The sequence below is a fragment of the Triplophysa rosa genome, linkage group LG24 (genome assembly GCF_024868665.1).
Source record: "Triplophysa rosa linkage group LG24, Trosa_1v2, whole genome shotgun sequence".
NCBI lineage: Eukaryota > Metazoa > Chordata > Actinopteri > Cypriniformes > Nemacheilidae > Triplophysa > Triplophysa rosa.
In genome coordinates this window covers 8,208,614-8,221,238 of record NC_079913.1, presented here as the reverse complement: position 1 = coordinate 8,221,238, position 12,625 = coordinate 8,208,614, and the positions used below count along the sequence as shown (strand labels likewise).

The 12,625-nt window shown below is 37.1% G+C and overlaps 1 protein-coding gene across 1 annotated transcript; it reads left to right on the top strand.

Annotated features, from left to right (window-relative positions):
* Positions 1-2,619: 2,619 nt before the first annotated feature.
* On the top strand, positions 2,620-12,377 carry pah (phenylalanine hydroxylase). Its single transcript, XM_057324719.1, has 13 exons — positions 2,620-2,703; positions 3,432-3,548; positions 6,218-6,401; positions 8,091-8,179; positions 8,669-8,736; positions 9,522-9,718; positions 10,044-10,179; positions 10,337-10,406; positions 10,533-10,589; positions 10,708-10,803; positions 11,003-11,136; positions 11,342-11,457; positions 11,673-12,377. The coding sequence occupies exons 1-13, from the start codon at positions 2,659-2,661 to the stop codon at positions 11,714-11,716; spliced, it is 1,353 nt and encodes a 450-aa protein (XP_057180702.1). The 5' UTR covers positions 2,620-2,658; the 3' UTR covers positions 11,717-12,377.
* The last annotated feature ends 248 nt before the right edge of the window (positions 12,378-12,625 follow it).

Below are 12,625 nucleotides of genomic sequence, written 5' to 3'. Positions count from 1 at the left end.
ATTAAGCACATTGCTTTCATTGGACTCTGCGCAGTCTGCATTCAGGATGTCACAGGGGTCGCACAAAAACGTCTGTTTTTAAGATCTGAACTGTCTGGCCACCGTTATTTTGTTAACATCTTACAGCCATTTAATATTGTTCCATATAAAGAATCTTTGTCCGGCTAAGACGAATTTGGTCTCTCATTATTGGAAATCATCACAGTTGGAAAGGCGGAACGGATGGGTTATTTTGTGGACGCGCATTAAGACAAGCTTCTCCGCGCGATTAGTTACACTTTATTCACACGTTTTTTTCTTACAGTAGACGTGACACACTATCTCTCGATTAATTTCGTCTCTTTCACAGAGGATGATAATGGAACATTGCTTTCGCGACGTGAAAACACAAACCTACTCTGGCCAAGTCTGCTTGAATGACTTTGCCTGCGCCAGTTTTGTGTGTGCGCGCGCAATGCGCGTGGAGTTGGGAGGGGGGCAATAAATTGTGTAATTTCTCTTAGTTGGCCGAGGCATTCAAGATCAGGCCAGCATTCAAGCACCCAGCCCCCTCCAACTTTCTTTTCTCCCCCTCACTCTTTTTTCCCTTCTCTCTTTTTCAGCGCAGCAAGGACGTTTAGAAAAGAAGCGTGGGTTCTATTCAATCGGGCTGGGAGTCTCTGAAACATATCCACCATGCTCTGTCAGTGCATTTGCAGAGTCCAATTAGCGTTTTGTAAACCCTTCTTTCTTTCGCGATACTTTAAGATTAGGGAAGGCTCCAGTCATTCCCGGGTGTAATAATTAATATGACATCTGGGCGTCAGAACTTCTATTGAAGCACTTCTGCCCGTCTTACAACTCTGGAGAGCTGCTGTAAAATAATAAAACAAAAAAGCCGTTTGTTTTCTTTTCATAAACCCGAGTTTGATATGCGGGATTATATTTCAATTTGTTAGCTGTTAAAACTACATTGTAACGTTTTTTGTGCGTGTGGGATCATTTCAAGTTGACTATTCAATGACTATTCATTAGTCTGCTTTCGGAGCAGGTGCGTGTCGTTTATGCGCTGCTATTTCAGAAAGCCCGTTTTTGAACATTGGGTCTGAGAGCGTGAATGAACTTGATGACTTGTTAACTGTGTTCACTTTCTACACGATTCCACAGCAATAAGGCACATTCATAAAAATATATTTACACATTAAACTGAGTCGTCAAACAACCAATTCTAATTGTTTTTATAACAAAAATATCATCGGCTATTTACCATTAACCCATTAAGTTTCCTTATAAGGTGTGTGTTTTGGGCCTTATTCCAGCAGGATTCAATGGTGTTCTATTGGTTCCATCTACCAGATAACCACCAACAGAACCCAGCATATTAGAGACCATTATAGTTTCCTATACAATTTCCATTATAATCATTAAATCCATAATCATTTCTGTTATGCGATTCTTTTTTTAAGCAGAGACATACTGTACATTTTACTAGTATAGATGGCAATAATAACAATGCTCTACAAAAAAGTTGGCCAACTTTATTTTTAAAATGAATTGTCAAGAAACTGCCATAACAATAGGCAAAATCTAGACGTGTCTGTCATGTAAAAGTAAACAAACACTGCCTCGATTTTGTGATAACAAATTTCTATTCAGAGGGAGTCTAGCTGTATCCTAAATTCATTTTACCCTGCAACATGTGCAGGTGTTTGGTGTCCAGCTGATGTTCATTCAAAGACGTGTTTTGTTGTTGATGTTTCTGCACTTTGTAAAGATTTTAACTTTCCAAAAGAAAGAAAACCTAAACTTTCCATAGATTGCCTACATCAAATTTATGTTATGGACCTACATTTTGATGTGAGGTTTAATTGGTATAGTTAATAGTATAGAAAAGCTGTTGATATAGTAAAACAACTATTTTAGACAGCTTATTGATGCCTACGATTAGCCTACGTTCGAAAATGTATACAACTACTGCCACCTTCCGGTGGAGTCGTGCTATTTCTGGGCATAACAGACAGGTACGTACATAATAAAACAAATGAAACCATACATAATCTAAAATTGACATGATTTGATTTTAATGTCTTATATTATATAAGACATTATATGTTTTATATATTATAAATATTTCGAACTAAATGCACACTGTAAATTGTCTATGTGTGTAAAACTAAAATACCCAGAGATGACATGGCTCACCTGGATTTAATCAACTTGTATTTGGCGCCATCGCATGGTCATGAATCGAACATCAACCTTTATATGTAGAGGATGTGTTTATGGCATCTAATATTAAGAATTGTCGCATATTGTGTAATTTTCCTAAAAAATTCTTGAATTCGATTATTTTTTAAATCAAAATTTAACTAAACCCACAAATAAAAATAATTATTCAATCATTGTTAAACGCCACAAAAAAAGGCAGAAGTAATCGTTATGCAATGCTGACTTTGAACTCCATCTCTATACAACTAAACTAGACAACACAAACCAGATGTGCTGTTGTGGCAGCTTCCAAACATCGCATGCACGGGTGCACAGGAACTCGTCGCGTGACAGGCACACGGGCCGTTCAGGGGGTGTGGTATCACGTGGTGCTGTTAAATTGCTGAAGTTTTGGATAGGTTGCACAGAGTGGGCAGAAGCATCCAGCACAGCAACATCACCTGAGCAAGAATGGACGCAGGTCTCAGACAAATACATGAGGAACAGGGGAAAAGGGTAATTTATTCTGAATTTTTTGAAATGTCATTTTATGTCACATTAAATAATACTTTACTTTTTAAATGTTTCCTTACATAATGATTATTATATTCAAATGATAAGTAATCCATAATTTTAAGGATAACAAAACTTAATATTAAGTGATAAAGGTGAACTAGACTAGAATTTAATATTGGCAATATTGTGCAGAAAATCTGTCAATATTTTTCTGAGACCTGATTTGTGAATTATTCAGACCACAGAATAAAGGAATGCATCAATTTAAAGACATAGTGTATCGATTTATATTTTTTAAGGCAACATATAATATGTTCTAGAGTTTTGGTATTTCTTTTTGTTCTCCAAAGAGACTCAAGCAGATTAAGGCAGGGGAGAGGTGAAAAAAATGATACAGACATTTTAAATCATAGGAATGTGTGTTCACAGGAATGCAAGTGTGACTTTGGTCATGAGTTAAAGTACCTCTCTCTCTCTCACACACACACACACACACACGCATATCTACAGAAACAACTAAAAAAGTGTGCCATTAAATGTACTTTTGTTCATATTTAACAGACAGTGTTGCATCTTGAAAATGTGGTTTTGGGTTCAAATAGACAGATGGGTCATTTCAGTTCCCCTGATACATGTATGCAGATTCAATTTCATGTAATGGATATGGCATTAAAGTGCATTCATGTCCGAAGTCAGGTGTCAACACTCTCTCACTGTTTGTTTAACAGGGCTCCCTGACCTCCTCTTACCTGGAAGAACGGACCAACAAATCTGGTGTCCTATCCTGCATCTTCTCTCTGAAGGAGGAGGTTGGTGCCCTGGCAAGGGCGCTTAGACTATTTGAAGTAAGTGTGTAGAGTGGGGTAAACACGTTTGTATTACATAACCTGCTTCTACTCATTTTAAAATCTCTCTGACTGGTGTGTGTGTGTCCGCCGTCTCTTTCACTCTAATATGCAACCCTCTCACATTCATTTTAAGCCAAAACATCAGCATCAGGGACAGAGGAATATCAATGGATATTTCTAGAAATATAAAAACACTGAACAAGACTATTTGCATTTGTAAGGGATTAGGTAATGATGTGTGTGATGTGATGTAAGGTTATGTTTGCAGGTAAGGTTAGTAAAGTTTGTAAACTGCCCGCTCTCCTCTTATGAAACAGCAAGGAAATGTTGACACACCACATTTACTATGAAAACATGGTAAACTGTATTATTTTACTACAAGCAAAGAATGCTGGAAAAGTGAGAGTAAAACTGACCAATAGCTAAACCATACCAAGTGTTTCTGAAGAATTAACAGCTCTTTATTTAAAATGATTATTTACTTACCCAAGCTCATTTGACTTTCTTTCTCCTGTATAACACAAAAAACAGAGACATGAATGGGGACTGACAGCCTTAGTCACTTTTTACTTGTATGTGAAAATGATGCGATGAAATTAAACGGGCATTGAGACTGTCAGTTTACAACACCCTGCTTTTTGTGTTCCACAAAAGAAAGAGAAACAAGAAAGTGAGTAAATATGACGGTGAACTCTCTTTAAGATGCAAGTGCCAACATCTAACCTTTCAAATGCGCACACACATACTAAAACAATGTTAGGGTGAGTTCAGTAAAGAAAAGAAAAAGACATGAATTCCTTGAAAAGTGACGTGTCCATACAGATTAATTAAACATCAATAAAATCAAGCAAGATATCGTGGAACAGTTCCATCCCCAAACGATAACTAACTTATACGTGCATACACACACGAACACAGTCTCTGTGCTTTTCAATAATGCCAAGATTTCTTGATTCATTTCCAAAGTTCCGCCCCACTTGTATCAAAGTTCAGCATGTCTTGTTTTGGGACAATGTTGACTGTAGACTGGATCAAAAGCGCATGACTGGTTTTAATTAACGATAGCAAACAACTTATACTGCCATATGTTAATAACCAATTGATAGCTACAAACATCCTGAATTTTGCACACCGCTATAAAACTGCCTGTTCCTAAAAGCTCGCCTGCTGCTTTATGCAACATTTGAGCAAAATAATGAGCCCGAATACCCTGTGCTTCTCTGGTGCTCTGGTGCAAATCAATAACGGGTACGTGCCAAACACGCCCCCCTGGTGCCGCTATAAAGATCAAAGCCTTGCTGCTGCGTGCTGATTGGCCCTTCTGGACCTCCCTACTCCACCCTCCGAAACACCCCCTACTCCGCCCATCCATATTCACAAACTCAGGAAAAAGCTTCCATGGTAACACCTTAATTATAGGCCTGAGCCAAAGCAATTAACAGCAGCGCAAGCATCTTTTTGTACAAAATAAATAAAATAACAGAAAAACGTTCATGTCTTTTAATACAAGAAACTTAATACTAAACTTTTCAACTTAATGCTAAATAGAAACAATGTTTGACAGAATAAACTAGAACTTATCATTAACTAATGTGGATGACATAGATGCAAACAACGATATAAGAATGCTTGACCCATTGACACTCTCGAATTACACAAATCCAGCACTAAAACAATGACAAACAAGCAGAAAAACAATGTAGCAATTATTCAGAATTGTTGTGTGACTTCTACAGCTCAAGATGAAATAGGAGGAACTGATGAGAAATGAGACTGTCCAAAACATCGTAAACATTCATCCGCCTCCTATACGGACCTATGGTAAACAGCAACGAAGTATCCTCCCCTTCTTATGGCAAAAATACATAAAAAACGACATAAAACAAACACATGTGACACTTGCAAAACTCCCTCCTCTCCTATTGGTCAAAGAAAAGCTGTAATGTCAATTACAGTGCCAAAATTTGTGCTGAACAAATGTGTGTGTCTGTACAGTGTGGAACAGCATTTTACTGATGCGGTACAGAAACGTAGTTTACTGCCAATTAATTCGAAAAAATGGGTGAAACACAAAAATGTAAATAATGTGTCTTACATGTGGAGGAAATAAAGGTATAATGAAAGTAGTCTTTATGGACTTTAGCGTCATCTAGTGGTCAAATAAAATATATCTGAATGTGATTCTGATGAATTAAGGCAGTTGAATCATTTTAAAATAGACCAAACTCAGCAATATTATAAACTGTTCCTGTAGCTCAGTACTGTGTTTAATCCCCCCAAAATATATTCTAAATATAATTATAAATATCTTAGATGCACTGTAAATGTTGTGGGAATTAGAAATTATTTAAAGTATAAAATACTATTTATAAAAATGTATTTAGTAACAATATTAATATTAACATATTGATATTAATAGTAAAACACTTCTTTATTATATAATTATATATTTTCTTAAACATTTTATATTGTTTTGTAGATTTTTTTTATAATTTTTTATTATCATTTATAGATTATAAAAGATTGTTACACAATCTTTTATAATCTTTATAAAAAAAATTATTTTTTTATTTACTTTATTTTCATTTAATTAATGTGCCAGCTTAGATGTTTACTTGTCTATCTATATAGTTTTTTTTCTCTTTCATATTGTTTGTCCATTGCAGGAAAAAGACATTAATCTGACCCACATTGAGTCCCGTCCGTCACGCAAGAACAAAGAGGAATATGAGTTCTTCATCAGTGTGGATCCGGCCTCCTCCAAAGATCTCGATGAAATTGTAGATGGCCTACGCACACAAATCAGAGGCCAGGTGCACGAGTTGACTCGCAACAAACAGAAAGACACAGGTGAGATGAAACAGAGATACAACAGTACCACTACAGTATTGCCGTACCAAAAAGAAAGAGCAATTAAAAACTCTAGTGAGGTATTTCTGTGTCAGGGTGCAGTTGAGGGCAAGAACGGGATAGCGTGGAATGTGAAGAAAACAAAGCTTTTCTACAGAAATAGAACTGATGGAACCGCCAATAAATGTCACCATGGAGATGGATGGTGCAGACCCTCACACTCGGCTCCTCTTATTGGTTGTTTCCAGAATTACATTAGTTTAGCTTTTGAGCACTAACAGACTGAAATGTCTCGTCCCGGTGGCAAATGTCTCTCCAAAGCATATTCAACAAATTCTGTGAGGCAGTTCAGCAGGGTACGGGGTCAAAGTTCAACACAAAAACTGACCTCACCACAATTCCACCCTCTATCCAATAAGAAAACATCATTAATGATATTTATGGGCTATGAGGAAAACCAGTCTGGGTCTTCAGCCGCAGCTCTGGGTCTTTTGTCCTGACCGCCTCAGGCTGGACCTCACTGCCCAACTATGCACCGATGGCCGGACCCCCAAAGAGTTTAACTGTCATACATTTAGAAGATATACAGCCCTGGCTGCTGTAGAGCAGAATTTAACCTCAGTCCGGATGGTGTTGTCACCCTCTGGCTTTTTCTCCACACAACGCTTTTGTTTACTGGCTCATTCATCTCCGTTAGCATGCCAATATTAATGACCACAACATTGATATTAGCCAGTTTCTCGCATATCCAGAACTTGGTTCATTAATCTCAATTTAATAAAGCTGTATTTTTATCACACAATGGAAAACAAGATCAAGGTTGAATTAGTCTCAGCCTAGTTGCATAAAAGTTGAAAAAGATAACCAGAGTTTTCTTCAAGTAACTTGAGTAGATATCTATGAACAGAACTGTCTGTGCACATTTTAATTGTTTTGTGTACAACTGTTGTGGTATATGAACCCCTTGCTTTGTCACTCTACACAGTAGTGGGCAAAAGTGATGTCAGGGGGGCATATTTGTACAATATTTGCCTTAAATGCTCCCTCAGATTGAAATAGTAAATAGTACAAAATGGAGAAAATACAACTTAGTTAAGGCTTTTATTTGCAAAGAAAATTTGACCAAAAAGGTGAATTACAGTATATTAGAGAATTTGTGTTTTTTATACCAAAAAAGAATAAAAACTCTCAGGCAATAAAGCACACTTTGACTACAGTTTTATCAGTTGTTAACATTTCGTGAGATTCTGTTTTTGACTACATCGGTCATTCTCCTGGACCTTAATTCAACTTTCATGCACATATGTTGTGTTTTTACACTCCAAGCACAACTAAACAACATAAATACAAAACATAGACATATACATATAAAACTCCTTTAATAATATATTTCAATAAAAGTCCAAGACATCAATCATCGATTTTCAAGTTGGATATCACTTTTGGCCACTACTGTATATCAGTCAGATGGCTTCCTCCTGCCTAAACGGTCAGGTCTTGGACAAAGGCCTACAGTAAACTACAGTGTTGACCAAACCATTTGCTAGGCAGTTATCTGTAGAACTTTAATTATATTATAGAAGTTAAGACCTTAATTCAGATGTTCAAAAAATGTACACAGCATGTACACAAGAAATGAATGAATGATGAAAAATTTTTGAAAAGACTTTTTTCTTTTCTCATCAAAAGTGCCATGGTTTCCCAATGACATCCAGGACTTGGACCGTTTCGCCAACCAGATTCTCAGTTACGGGTCAGAACTGGATTCAGATCATCCTGTAAGGCACTTCATGTGTGTATGTGTGTGTTGTGGTTTTGAAGTGGAAGTACACATGAGTGATGTGTGTGTGTGTGGGGGGGGGGTTGTTGCATACATAAACGAAAGTGAGAGAGGGAACTTCTTCATTTTCATTTAAACGCATGCGTGTGTGGGTGTAAACGAGTGTTTTTAAAAGATAGCCTAGCCTGTCTGTGCGATGCTAAAAGCCCACAGTCAGAATGGGAGCATCACTCTTTATTCTAATGGGAACGGGCGGGGGCCCTCAAATTGATGTCATCGCTTTAATTGGGCCCCTGTAATTATAAATAATTGCAGCGGTCATTAAACTGAAATGCATTCGCTCTACAAAGGCTTCATTTGAATGGGTATTTCACTGCTGTGTGCTATACTGTCAAAGGCTGCTGAGAGATCAGATCTGTGTGTAGATCTACTTTGTGGTCGCAGATCAGACGCTCTGACATTGCTCTTTCTTGCCTTTCATTCGCAGGGCTTCACAGACCCCGTGTACCGCACCAGGAGGAAGGAATTCGCTGACATCGCTTACAACTACAGACAGTAACTATTGCTTACGTGTTCCCTTTCTGAATATCCCCCCTCCTACTCCACTTTCCCATGGGTTTATAGAGCTTTCCCTGTTTTTGTTGTACTTTCTATGGAAAATTACCCGGCATAACAAAAGGGGTAAATTACAGGGTTCCAGTGGAGTCCCGAGCGCCGGCAGCTTTGTCACCATAATTGAGTTGCATTATTCACACGGCCACTACAAAGGGCAGGAGCGTTGAATGCAACGCCCCCCTGAGGGACATTTACATAGGCTCTACAATCAATAACAACACCACTCATATGACCATAACAGATATTCAGATAGTTATGACGTGTGTGAACTAGGTACACTCTATGTCAAAGTGGGTTCAGTGATATGTTTGTATGCAAATATTTAGGCTTGCTTTAAAAACAAAGTTCAAACCAATAATGAAAATTCTGTTCATATTTACTCACCCTCAAGTCGTTCCATACCTGTGTGCTGGTATGATTTTCTGTGGGATACAAAAACAAAATAAAAGTTAGTGCTGTCTATTAAGCTAAAAAATGTTGCCATACCAAAGTATATGTATGCCATAAGCAACTATATGTTGCTTATATGATTTATTGAAAAAGTCTTGTAAAACCATATCATAGCTTTTTATGTGAAGAACAGAAAGAAATTTACATAATTTTTCCTGATGCATTCACAAATTTAAGTTGTTGCACGTGTAGTTTGTGCAAACATAAAAAAGCACTAAAAGTGAAAAGGGTAAAGGTTTGTTATTAAGTTTAAATTGTCTCTCATCTTCTCATAGTGGACAACCTGTTCCACATGTGGAATACACAACTGAAGAGAAGGCCACATGGGGAACGGTTTTTCGAGAGTTAAAGACCCTGTACCCCACACACGCCTGCCGTGAACACAACCGTGTTTTCCCACTGCTAGAGAAATACTGTGGCTATCGTGAGGACAACATACCACAGCTAGAGGATATCTCACGCTATCTGCAGTGTAAGATTCTACAAGACCAGGATTAATGCCACAAACACTCAGTTTAAAGGGGAAGGGTGTCATTTCTGTGCCACAAACATAAACAAAATGGAATTGAAAAAATAATGACTAAAATAATAATTAAAGACCAAATGTCACTGGTCAGAAATATAGATAATCCAACCCCAAATTCTTTACGTATTTCGTATTAGATTTAAAAAATAAATAGAAAATAAAACTTGAACAAAATAAACCATTTATTCATGCGTACGTTACAGTTTTTCTATTCAAATTAAGTGCTGTTTATTCTGATGCACACTAACACATCCTTTCGTGATTCTCCCAGCATGCACCGGGTTCTGTTTGCGTCCTGTGGCAGGTCTCCTCTCTTCTCGTGACTTCCTGGCCGGCCTTGCTTTCCGGGTTTTTCACTCAACCCAGTACATACGGCACGGCTCCAAACCTATGTACACACCTGAACCGTGAGTACACACACTGTGTGTGTTAAATAATAATTACAGTTAATAGCATATGTGGATACATGTGCAAAGCAGTCATGGCAGAAAACTCCTGTCTGTCATGCCAACAGTAATGTAATAAACAAAAAGTACTGGGAATAATCTGGTTGTATTTTTTCAGCGACATCTGTCATGAACTGCTGGGACACGTTCCATTGTTTGCCGACCCAAGTTTTGCACAATTCTCACAGGTTTGATGCTCGCACGTGCTTATCGCATTATTGTATGCAAGGATGCAAATATATGTTTGTCTTCTGTGATGCGGTGATCTCTGAAGAGCATTGATCAGTGTGATTTTATGTTTTCTGTCCGATCAGGAAATTGGACTAGCTTCCTTGGGCGCACCTGATGAATTCATTGAGAAGCTGGCTACAGTGCGTTTAGATTTGAATAATAAAAAGATATAGATTAATAGTTGCACTGTATATCATTTTAGATATGGTTTACACACAAGGACTGGATGATTACAACAGGGTAAAATGTTGTTTGCAGGTCTACTGGTTTACTGTGGAATTTGGTCTGTGCAAACAAGGCAATGATATAAAGGCTTATGGGGCAGGACTGCTCTCATCTTTTGGTGAACTGCAGGTGTGTAAGTGTGCAAAAGACAACAATGTGCTCAAAATATTCTTTCTTGTTTCCTGCTCTAGTCCCTGATCAAGACTCTTACTAAATAGAGAAAAGTATTACAGTATGGAAGTAACTCAACTCTAGGCATAAATGGTGTAAGACTGGTAAAAGTAAAACTGGTCAAACTTAAATGTAGTTATAATATTTTGTATTGCAGTACTGTTTGACAGACAAGCCAAAACTTCAGCCCTTCGAGCCAGAGAAGACCAGCTTGCAGAAATATCCCATTACCGAGTTCCAGCCTGTTTACTTTGTGGCTGACAGTTTTGAGGATGCCAAAGAAAAAGTCAGGTAAACACAAAGAAAGGGATGGTTCTCCAACAAACCATGTTTTCAAAAATCATTTATTTATTTATTTGTGTGTGCTTAGTTTAGTTACAGGTATTTATTACTGTCTGCTTTGCTTATTGTCTTTGGTGCACTAACTTTAAAAATCATATCTGGCTTCTTAAAATACCCTCTTTATATTCTAATGATCTGTGTTGGCGTTTTGTAGGAAATTCGCAACCACCATTCCCAGACCATTCTCTGTGCGCTACAATGCCTACACACAGAGAATTGAGGTGTTGGATAACGCACAGCAGCTGAAAAATCTGGCTGACAGCATCAGTGGTGTGTGTTCAGGATTTTGTATTAGTCAAACTAATTTTACATTCAACACAAGCATATATAAATAATTGAAAATTATTAGTAAACATGTAAATTAATTGGTTTAAAATATGTTTTTACTAATGTGATTAAACTGATAACATGCAAATGTAAACGTGCAGAGTTGGTAGAAATCTGCGTTATATAAACTGAAATGACATGGATTTTCATTTTCTCAGGTGAGATATCTATCTTGTGTAATGCCCTGCAGAAGATGGAATAAAACAGTGCCGGAGGGTTTGGACGGAAAAATAAAGAGGAAATACTGGAGTGTGCTTGAGAAAAATCCGTAAATCCATTAGCTATTTGCATTGCTTTTAATCTATAACGCATCTGCCAGTCTTTTTTTAAATTGTGCTAGAAAAAGATTTGCCATAATGTAGTCTTTATGTATTCCATGTAGAAAATATTTATAACATGTTTGCAAGTCCACAAATACTGTATTTAGGCGCTACATATTTATCAAAGATATAACGAAATAGCTATGCAAAATAAATCGCTTTTAAATACCAAAAAGTTACTTTACACATTTATATTACTTTATTTTTTCGTTGGTTAAAATGTAAAGAAATAATAATTGCCTACCGTCGAGTATTTGCTTCAGCTGTTGCTGCTATTTGTCGCTCGTTGCTTCATTTTTACGAGATAATTTCCCCCAACCAACCCGCAATCATCGAAATTACAGGATCAAAGGATTGCTAATACGACGTATTTAGCCATTTCATTCAGGGGAAAATGCTTTCTTGACAATTTTGCTTTTTTCATCGGCTTTATTAAACGTTAGTTAATACAAAAATACGTTATATTGAACTATTTTTGTATTAACTTGAGCTTTACTGTAAACGCAGTTCGTCAGAAAAAATATAATTTATCTGTGACTATATTAAGACAAAAAATGTGAAATAAATGTTATGCATGCATTGTTACAATAAAAGTAAAAAAACAATAAAGGTTGTTGTTATCAGTATTGTCGTTATTACTAAAGTATTGCGGCATGCGCACATAAGTCTGTTTCAGTACCTTGGAGAGCACCACAATCTCAATTCTCTGCTTTAATTTAATTATGGGCTATGCTATAAATCAAGATGGATTTATTCATACATTTCCACTAAATGCTCATTTACTAGTGACC